We start from the raw sequence: 11,299 nt of genomic DNA on the forward strand, positions 1-11,299 counted from the left end.
GGTCATTATAAAAACAACTATTAAACTTTAAGCATTTATCCCTGAGCCTGCTTTTTTCCTCTTCCCTCCCTGTCCTTTTCTCCTTTTGTGTCATGCCTTTTAAATTACAAGCTTGCAGGCAGGGACTGCCTTGGTTTAATTGATTGTATGTAAGGCACTCTGGGAGCCTTCTGAATGACATCAAATGCTCTAAACAAACAAATAAATACCGATTTATGCTCTGCTCTGCCCTATCCCCAGTCTAAATGCTGCACCAATAAAAAAATTAATTCCTACAATCTGAATGCCATAATTGAAGAAAGCAAAACTACATATTTTACATGACATAATTCATGAAGTTGCAGTGACACCAATGCTCGAGTTACAGGGACACACACACCCCAAGCTACTGCTGTTAGAAGCCACAAAGAGGGGAAGGGCCTTAGCTCAGTGGACGAGCATCTGCTTTGCATGAAGAAGATCCCAGGTCCAATCTCCAGATAGGGGTGGGAATGGCCCCTATACCCTGGAAAGTACGTGCTAGTGTGGACAGTACAGAAATAGATGGGTGGTCTGACTCATTACAAGTCAGATGTGGGGAACTATTGGCCCTCCAGCCATTGCTGAACTAACAACTCCCATCAGCCTCAGCAAGAATGGCCAACGGTCAGGGATGATGGGAGGTCTAGTTCAGCAACAACTGGAGGGCCAACAGTTCCCCTCATCTAGTATAAGGCAACAAGGCAGCTCCCTGCATTCCTGTATTCTAATATGCACAGGATTGGGCTGTTAACCCATTACCCAAGAACAAAATATCATGACACACAGGTCTAAAAGGTCTGGCAGAAGCCAGGGAAATTTAGGAACCAGAGGAGAAATTCTTACCGAAAGGCTCCTAATCCGTGGGAGAATATAATCAATGGATACTTGTGGGAACTTGGTTTAAAAGGTGCATCCCAACTCACAGGGACTCTGCATGAACCTGTGGAAATGAATGGGGGCATGTGAATAGAACAGGGTCTTGTTAACACTTAAAGAATTAATGCTTCATTATTCCAATTATTATAGGATTGCTACAGTACCCAAGATACCTTTTGGTTTTTCATCTGTATGGTTTCTTAAAGTTTAAAATTCTTTCAGATTCAAAAGGGATGACCCTTTTGCATTTTCTCCATGGGTACATTGTAAGGAAGGGGGTTCTGCTGCACATTTTTGTTGCTTGCCCTAGTGGTGCAGTTAAGTAATTTTAGACACTGGACTTACTGATCTTATGAATCAACCAGGGAAGATTCACCAGGCACCTACTTTTATAGCACATTTAAAGCACCTGGGAATATACCCCTCAGATGTACAATTCCCCAGCAGGCTTAACAAACTACAGTTCCCAGGATTCTTTGGGGGAAGCCATATACTTTAAAAGTATGGTATGGATGTGACCATAATTCAAAATGTGGCAAGATAGCCCAGCCATGTTTGGGGGCCCTCCTCTTCAGTTTACTGAGTGGAGCCCTGGACCTCTGCCCCAAAATGCTGCCCTGATGGCATCACTGGCTTGAGCAAGTTTCTAGGTCTTAAGGGTTATAGCTAGAAGGAGAAAGCAACAGCCGGAACACGCAAACAGCAGTACTGCACCGAGAAGGCTTGGAGAAGGGATGTTGGAGAATTCAGAAGGAAACAGAAATGGGAGTGGAAATTGCCGATGTTCAGTTATGAGTTCCATGGCCGAATGGAAATCAATACAGCAAATGTGACTGGCATCACTGTTGTTGTTGCTTTCTGTCTGCAAACAATATGTAGTTGATTATGTTTGCCCCCATTTGCATTGCATTTCCTTTGCACTGAAATGAATGGGATTGAAGAAAGTAATGACAGCGTAACTTACAAAAGTTACGCAATTTAAACAATTAATTACGAAAGTTATGTCATTTCGTTGAAAAGGACAGTGAGACAAATAATATCGTTTTTGTTGGAAGCCAAGCTGCAGCAGAGGGAAACAGTGTGCCATGTGCCAAATCCAGGGCAGAACAGAAAACTTACATCCCTAGCTTGGAGCCAGTAAAAACCCCTTACCAAATGTCACACTGAGCACTGGGGCACACCATTTCCTGTTCATGTTCATGTAATCAGCTAGCCCACAGTAATACTCGTAGCGGGGAATCCAGGAGGGCTGCTCTGTTCTGTCCTGCGGGATGCAGGGGTAAAATAGGCGGAAAAAGAGGCCCTGAGGAAGAGAGAGGAGATTGCAACATAAATCCCAACACATGTGTCAAGAAAGACTCTACCTGTCTCCCCCGCTGCCCCAGAACCTTGATACCACCTCTCACATCACTCAAAACCACCTTTTCTGTGACACTTTTGGCACAACCCCCTCGTTCCCCATGCCCCACTGTAATTCAGCCTGTAAAAAAAAAGGGGGGGGGAAACCGTTATCAGTCCAAGGGCCATATCCTCTTCTGGGCAACCTTCTGAGGGCCACATGTCAGCAGTGGGCAGAGCCAGAGGTAAAAGTGGGCAAAGCAATGGATGTAAAATTTACCTTGGTACAGTATTTATTGATTTATTTACAATATTTCTATCCGCCCTTCTACCCTATAGTAGGGCACTCAGGGCGGCTTACAAAAATAAAATCAAACACGTACATAATAAAATTGTAAACAATAAAATCACAAAAACGTTAAAATAGATTAAAATACATAAAGTACAATTAAAATACAAAAATACTATATATATATATATATATATATATATACGCACACACACACACACACACACACATATATACATATATATATATATATATATATAGGGAGTGGTACTAAAGGGAACTACAAGGGTAAAATTTAACGTAGAAGGCATAAAACCATAAAACCAGTGTCAGGCTCTACCTTCAGTAGGCTGGTTTCCGCTCACCCCCCCCCCATCCTCCAGCCAGGCCAGCGAGAGGCATGATCCGAGTTCAAGGGCACATCCGTGCCAGGTGAAAACACTTGAGGGGAGGGGCAAAGCAGTGAGGGGTGTGGCCTGAGGAGAGGAGGTGTGGCCTGGGAAGAGTTCCAAGGGCCACATTTGACGGCCCCCTCAGGCTTGAAGTTCCCCACCCTGGATGACAAAAAGATTAGGAAAGCTCTGCCGGATTAGACCACCGGCCCAGCTACTTCAGCATTCTGTTCTTAGGGGAAGGGCCATAGCTCGGTGGCAGAGCATCTGCCTTGCATGCAGAAGGGCCCAGGTTCAATCCCTGGCATCTCCAGGCTAGGAGAGAATCCTGTCTGAAATCCTGAAGAGACGCTGCCAGTCAGTGCAGACAATACTGAGCAAGATGGACTAATGGTCCAACTCGGTGTAAGGAGCTTCCTGTGTTCCTAGTGATTGAGGATCAGCACCTGGAAGAGTCAGGGCCAATGGGCTTTCTAAAGCTGATCACTGCTTCGTCTGTTTTCCACTACCTTTGTTCGTTTTGATGGCAGATTTGATTACGTTTTGTTCTCCACTGCAGTAGTTCCCAAGCTTTCTCTGGACTGCTTGAAAATTGCTGGGGGTCTTGGCAGACCGCTTAACGACTTTTCTGCCTGTTGTAGCAATTGTGATGCGCTGTGCAAGGTGCTGTATGGCTTTTAATTGCATTTATATTGCTTCTTTTACATCTTACATTGTATTTTATTGTATTGCAATTTGCATTCCATAGAACGCAAGTCGTAACACAATAAAATCCAATATAAAACTAAAAGAAGCAATAAAAATAAAGTTGTAAATCAAAGCTCACGGACCACTGATGGCCCACAGGCCACAGTTTAGGAACCTTTGCTCTACTGTATTATAGTTGGCCGGTTTGATTTTATGTTCTGTATCCCACCCCACAGATCACGGGAGGGGCAGCCTGTGGCCCTCCAGATGTTGCTGGATACCAGCTCCCATCTTCCCTGACCATTGGCCATGCTGGCTGAAGCTGATGGAAGTTGTAGTCAAACAACATCTGGAGGGCCACAGACTGCCCACACTTGGTATAGATGGATGGTGGGTTCTTACATATTTTTAAAGAATAAATAATCCCTCTGTTAAAAGCACAGGAGCAGGGCAAGTTGGGTTGTTTCTGGCAAGTTGGCAATCTTATTGGATTCTGTCCAGTCTCAACCGGCTGTCCTAGTGACAGTGAGTCACCAAAACAAAACATCTCGGTAACACAGTCACAAAGACACACTCAAGTACCCTGGAGATGGTGATACAGGTGACACTTGCAGTTCAAAACTCTGATCCACATAGTAAGACTACAGTTCTAAGCACACTTAACTGGGGAGCATATCCTATCAAAACCCAAAACTTCTGAGCAGAAGAGCCTGCTGGATCAGGCCAGTGGCCTATCTAGTCCAGCATCCTGTTCTCACAGTGGCCAACCAAATGCCAGTGGCAAGCCCACAAGCAGGACCTGAGTGCAAGAACCCTCTCCCCTCCTGCAGATTCCAGCAACTGGTATTTGGAAGGCAGACTATAGCCATCATGCTAGTAGCCAGTGATATCCTTCTCCTCCATGAATTTGTCTAATCCTCTTTTAAAGACATCCAGACTGGTGGCCATCACTGCCACTTGTGAGAGTGAATTCCATAGTTTAACTATGTGCTATGCGAAGAAAGACTTTCTTTTGTCTTTCCTGAATTTTCCAGCATTCCGCTTCATTGGATGTCCACCTGTCCTAGTGTTATGGGAGAGGGAGAAAAACTTTTCTCTATCCGCTTTCTCCATGCTATGCATACTTTTATATACTTCTAGCATGTTGCCCCTTACTTGCCTTTACTCTAAACTAAAAAGCCCCTGACGCTGCAACCTTTCCTCATAGGGGAGTTGCTGCATGATGGATTGAAAGCAAAGGCCACTGGAAACTAATCAAACCACTTAGGAACCGAGAAAGCTGCCTTATACTGAATCAAACCATTGGTTCATCTACCTCACTATGGTCTACAATGACTGGCAGCAGCTGTCCAGTGTTTCAGATGGGTCTGTTTCCAGCCCTACCTGGCGATGTCAGAGACAGTAAACCTGGGACTTTCTGCATGCAAAGCAGATGCCCTGCCACTGAGCTACAGCCCTGTTGATATCCATTCAACAGTATCAAACGTACCGACCCACTTCACCATATATTATCTCAGGGATCTTTATAACAACCCTGTACGGTAGGTAGGTCAAGTTTAAGTACATCTGGCCATGTTGGGGCTGGGGCTGGGTGGGAGCAACTTGCGACTGTTCATGGTAGAGGTCAGATTTCGACCTTGGGATATTTTGATCAAATTCAGCCTCTTCGCCATCATACTTTGAGAACTCTTCTGGTTACTGAATGTATGACTGCAGTTTAATTTGCACTTATCGTGATGTGTTTTTGTTTTGTTGATGGGATTGTTTAAGGTTTTAAACCTCCTTTGGATTGGTATGGAAGATGGCAGGTAGATGTTTAAAAACAGTGGTGGCTGGTGCCTGTTGGGACTGGTGGGGCGGAAAGCAGGGAGCCCCAATGGTAGGCGAAGCCAGAGCTAATGACAGGCAGAGCCAACTAATTCTAGTTCCCCCCCATCCTCCTTCCTGCCAAGTTCCACAAGGGCAATGTTGAGAGGAGGAAGCACAGCTAGGGCCATCCCCTGGATAGGATGTAAGTAAGAATGCAGGTGAATTTAGAGGAATCAGGATGGTGGACCATGCCTCATTTTCCATAATGGACCAACCTCCACTGTTTAGAAATACATATACACATCCTAACAGTGAATGCTGCTCCACCAGTGCAGGACAGAGAGACATCTGCATGCTTACACAAATCCCTTCTTAATCACACAGATTGTAAAAGTGAAGGTAGGTTCACTAAACATGCCTTCTCTAATAATCGGTGTTAAGCCTTCTTGCCTTTGCAGCCACGTGAGCAACTGAAAAGTTAACCTTTCTAAAAAAAGGAAGCCAAATTGGCAGCAAAAATAATTTGCTCCCCATTGCACTCAGTGAAGCTTTCTTGCAAGTCAGCAAGCACAGGACTATCTGCAATCCTAATAATCAGAAATTGTCAAGTGCTGCCTATGGCCATTATGAGCCCTTGAGATCTTCCTCTGGTGCCTACAAAGTCTCTGACCACACCCCATCCCCGCTCAATGCCTTCTTGATGACAGACCGTGAAGGTGGATACCTTTTTCTCCCTTGGAAAGTACCTAGAGTTGAAGGAAGTTGGAAGAGTGACACTCTTTCTTTCAACTCTACATGCTTTTCAAGGCTCATATTCACTCCACTGGATCCTACCTTTCACCTGGATCCCTTGGAAAAGCAAAACGTGTGGGTGCGTGTGTACTTTCTCTGTCTCTCTTGGGGGAGTGGGCCTGATTTGGGGAAGAAGTGAGCAGAGGGATGGTACCCATGGCATTAATTCAAAATCCCCCTCCGATAGTTTTATGTTCTATATGTTTTCCTTCCGTTTTCCCTTATGCTGGTCACCGACCGTAACAATATATATATATATATATATATATATATATGGATTTTGAGTATATATATATATATATATATTCAAAATCCAAATGTGACTACAGCTGGCAACCTCAGCTATACATATTTATTTAGGGGCAAGCACTACTGATCACAATTGAAATGCTGCTAAATAATCATGTAGGAACATGGGAAGTTGCCTTATACAGAGTCAGCTCAGTATTGTCTACACTGACTGGCAGCAGCTCTCCATGATTTCAGGCAGGGTTCTCTCTCAGCTTTTCTAAAGCACCCAATACTTATGATCTCAATAGCCCTTACAACAGGCGTAAGCTTTTTTGGCCAGACGGCCACATTCACCCTTGGTCAATACTCCAGGGGTCAGTCTGTCAGTGGTGGGTGGGTGTGGCCAAAAGTGGGTGTGCTCATCCCACTCTCTCTCTGTCTCTCTCATTCTCACACTCTTACCCACATGCACACACGCACACACACACACGCACACACGCACACACACACACACACACACACACAGAGGCAGGCAGGCATACTTCCCCCTTGTAAGCTGAACCGTGAAGATCAGCTGAGGAGATTGAGCAATCCGGGAAGGAGGCGATTTGAACTGCCATCAGGGCCTGGGCTCTGCCCACCTCAACACTGTGCCTATTTTTTTTTAATGATTTGACTGAGTTTATTTATACTGTATGCTGCCTTTCCACATTGATCTGTGCCCAAAGTGGGTTACAACAAACACTCACTTATCAAAATGCAAAACACTGAGGTGGGGGAGAGGTAGAGAGGAAAGCAGTTTATAAAACATGTCAGTAAATTCAAATAAGACAAAAGTCAACAATGTAGCAAAGCCAGAATAAATTCAGCATTACAAAATAAACATTCTAGACATTAAATACACAAGTACAGAGCAGACAGGCAATAAAGTTCCAGCTGCTGGTGCAGGTTTTATTGCATTCCAAAGAGCCTCCGCAACCAGGCTAAAATACAGTCCGGAGGGGAAGAGGTCTTCTCATGAGGCTAAAATCACTGCTCTTCAACTTTGGGTCCCCAGATGTTGCTAGACCAACTCCCGTCAACCCCAGCCAGCTTAGCCAATGGCCAAGGATGATGGGAGTTGTAGTCCAACAACATCTGGGGACCCAAGGTTGAAGAACTTACAGCTGCATTAGTCTCTGCTCCAGAGAAGACTCGGGGTAGAAACACACTCACTGGTCTGCTGGTTCCAGTGCATCTCCACCTTTCTCTTCTGAAAATGGGGGTACACAACACGTCAAACCCCGCCCCTTTTTACTGTAAAACCTGGTGGGAGCTGCTTGAGTGCAGGGTTGTTGGTTTTTTTTAATTCAGCTTCAAATAGATTTTACAACTTATCAGCAGATCGACCTGTTCCCCCTCCAGATGCGGCTAATGGAAATGCTTTGCTCTGGCGACTAATGTGTTCTCAGACTAACAGGAGCAAAAAGGAAATATTGGGGAGGTCAAGGATGTTGAGTCCCCTTCCCGGCGTCCTTTTTTTGCCACTACTAAAATGTGAGGAGTCTTGAGGGAGCTAAAAAAATGGCTTGGGGGTGGTGGTGGCAGATGATGCCCCTGAACTAGAAATTAGCCACCCTTGCCTTATGACAATCCTGCAGAATAGGCCAGCTGTAATCAGTTTCATAATCTATTCTTACAACAATCCTACAGGGGAGGCCAATGAGTTTCATAATACTGGGTCATGTTCAAAGTTTGTTACTAACATATAAAAGCCTGAACAACTTGGGATCAGGTCACCTGAAAGATAGCTAGTCTCTTTATAGACCTGTAGGATCACTTAGATCCAGGGGTTTAGTGGTTCAGGGTCTCAGACCCTTTACTTTTTTGACAGCAGGGTCCCAACGTCTCCAGCATCCTATGAGCTAATCAGCATGAAAGAGGAGTGTATGGCCACTGAGAAGAGTCTTCTAGCATGCTTCCTTGTCCTTTCCTGCTGATTGGAGCCGATCAGAGTGAAAGGAGGTGAGTCAACTACTGAGAAGACTCTTCTCAGTAGCTAACACACTCCCCTTTCATGCTGATTGGCTCCTACGGACTTCTGTTGTTGTGGGAGAAGTTGCAAGTGGGACAAACTGAGGAGTGGGGAGATGACAACTGAGAGCAAGCGAGTGAGCGAGGGGGCATGGGCTGTGAGGGGATGTGACATGGCTATCATGAAGGGACTCTGCACTTCTGAATTTGTCACTACACTACTGCTTAGATCAGTGGTTCTCCATGGACCACTTGAAAATTGCTAAAGGTCTTGGTGGACCACTTAATGATTTTTCTCCCTGTTGTAGCAATTCCAATGCACTGTTCTAGATGCAGTATGATTTGTAATTGCATTTTTTTATTTTTTACAGAATGTATATATTGCCTAATTGTAATAAAACCTCAACGTGGTTTACACAAAAATAAAAAAGAATTGCTTCCTTTATTCTTTATGCATTGTATTACAATTTGAATTCCATAGAATTCAAACTGTAACACAATAAAACACTATATAGAAAATAAAGGAAGAAATCAAAATATGATTGAAAACAGTATGAATATGTAATGTGAAGGATGTGCCATCTACTACCTTCAACCATAGATCTGCAGACATGCTGCAGACTACCTGAATGAAGCTTGTGGACCACTAGTGGTCTGTACGCCACAGTTTTGTTACCCCTGTGTTAAAACATCCAGGAAAATTTTATTCGTGGGGCTGCACCATACAGAATATCACAGGCGGTGACCCGAAATTGGGCATTTCCTTCTATTGCCCCAGCACTGTGGAATGCCCTTCCCCCCTGTCATGTGTGAAGCATCATCCACCAGTTGCTTCAGACATCTCACAAAGACATTTCTTTCTGCACAGGCTTTCCCTGACCCTGTTGTTATCAAATTCCTGTTTTTTTTATAGTACTGTACTGTTTTACTGGTTTTTATGTCATATCTCCATTTTTATAATACTGTTTTAATCTTTTTATGCTGTATTTTTGTATATGTCACTTAGAGATTTTTAAATATTATGTGGTTTAGAAATTTATTTATTTTATTCATTTATTAGAATTATATCCCCCTTCCTCCCAGTTATTTAACTTTTAAAATGATTTTTTAAAAGTTAAATAATACTTACAAATCAAGCCTGCAAGGTGGGTTGGGATTGTCACCGTACTGTAGGTGGTCAAGCAGGTTCAGGTGCTAACTAAGGTTTTTAAAACCCTGAACAACTTAGGTCCCAAATATCTGAATGACTGCTTCATTCCTTATAGGCCCTCCTAGGGTATTAAAATCAGCAGAGGGGCCCCTCCTTGGTATGTCCACCATACTCAGAACTTTGGTGTGTGTGTGTGGCCCAGGAGAGGGCATTCTCTGTAGCAGCCCCCTAAGTGGTAGAATTCCCTCACCATAGAAGTGAGCCTGGCACTTTCATTAAGGAGTTTCCATCATATGCTGAAGAGTGAAGACGCACCTCTTTACCCTGGCACTTGACACCCAAGATAATACATTTTTCAGGATCCACCCTACTCTCTCCTTTATTTATTTATTTATTTATTATTTGATTTATATCCCACCCTTCCTCCCAGCGGGAGCCCAGGGCAGCAAACAGAAATGCTAAAAACACTTTAAAACATCATAAAAAGACCTTAAAATACATTAAAACAAAACAACGTTAAAAACATTTAAAAAAAAAAAAGCTTTAAAAACATCTTTTTTAAAAAAGGGTTAAAAACATTATTAAAGAAAACATATCAAAATCAATCCTAAGACAGAAGCATTACAATTTGCTTTAACTGACTTTAACTGGGCTTCTACTGGGAGGAAGGGTGGGATATACATCTAACAAATAAATAACAATAAATAAATTAATTTTAATATTGCATTTTTAAACTGCTCTGGGACCTCATGGTAAAGGCTGGGCAAAACAAAACAAAACAAACAACAAGGCTGGTAGAGAGGAGATACAAAATCAATAACTCCCCAGTTCACATATTGTCTATGGCTGCGTACACATCATACATTTCAAGCACTGTTGTTTTTCCTTCACAGAATCCTGGGAACTGCAGTTTGCCCCTCACAAAGCTACAGTTCCCAGCACCCTTAACAAACTACACTTCCAATGATTCTTTCAGGGGCAGGAAATGTGCTTTAAAGATAGACCAGACCAGACCAGCCCTCAAAATAGCCTTCTCTGGAGATGGGAATTCACTGGTATCGCGACAGACACATCAAGCAGGTTGGTTTGCTCATGTTTTCGTTGATCCTCCACCGACACCCTTTAATCCTCCAAACTTAGCCTGATTTCCTCCTGCCCTCCTCCCTCCACCGTCCCAGCAAAGGTACCTTTTGGTTCTGGCCCACCATCACATCCGTGCACCCTACAGGGAACAAGCCCTTCCCGTGTGGCAGCCCCAAGGATTGAGTCACCCCCATGTTCTTCTTTCTCCCTCTTCTTAGGCTTCAGAGAGAGCCCAAAACTAGCCTCAAAAGACCGATTTTGCAAGCAATCCTGATTGCGAAAGACGCAAGTCAGTTTCACTTCCTTCCTCTGCTCCTGCTCTGGGTGGCTCAAGGAGGGATATCTGACGCTCAGCCTGCCATTGGCTGGCTGACATGGCCTGTGGGAGGAGTTTGGAGAGGAAAAAGCAGAAGTTTTTGTTTTGTTTTTTAAATCGGGAGAAAAACAGCCTATGTAGAGATTTTAAAAAAGCTGACCAAAGGGCTTCTGAAGACTCCCATTGGTTACATCAGGCTGCCACAGCCTGGTTCATTGCATTTGTCACGAGGGACACACTTCTATAAAAAGGGGAACCATTCGGCACTTTCCTGTATGCTGTTACGTGCTCACTGGGGATGA

The 11,299-nt window shown here is 43.9% G+C and overlaps 1 protein-coding gene across 1 annotated transcript in view; it reads right to left on the bottom strand.

Annotated features, from left to right (window-relative positions):
• PAFAH2 (platelet activating factor acetylhydrolase 2) overlaps nucleotides 1-11,021 on the bottom strand; it is a 28,323-nt gene extending 17,302 nt beyond the window's left edge. Inside the window, exons 1-3 of the mRNA XM_061596242.1 lie at nucleotides 10,786-11,021; nucleotides 2,050-2,200; nucleotides 865-961 (exon numbers count right to left, since the gene is read on the bottom strand). Of these exons, the coding sequence (XP_061452226.1) occupies nucleotides 865-961; nucleotides 2,050-2,200; nucleotides 10,786-10,875 (338 nt within the window). The 5' untranslated portion in view covers nucleotides 10,876-11,021. The remainder of the gene's footprint in view (nucleotides 1-864; nucleotides 962-2,049; nucleotides 2,201-10,785) is intronic.
• Nucleotides 11,022-11,299: the final 278 nt, after the last annotated feature.

This window comes from Rhineura floridana, chromosome 15 (genome assembly GCF_030035675.1).
Source record: "Rhineura floridana isolate rRhiFlo1 chromosome 15, rRhiFlo1.hap2, whole genome shotgun sequence".
Taxonomy (NCBI): Eukaryota; Metazoa; Chordata; class Lepidosauria; order Squamata; family Rhineuridae; genus Rhineura; species Rhineura floridana.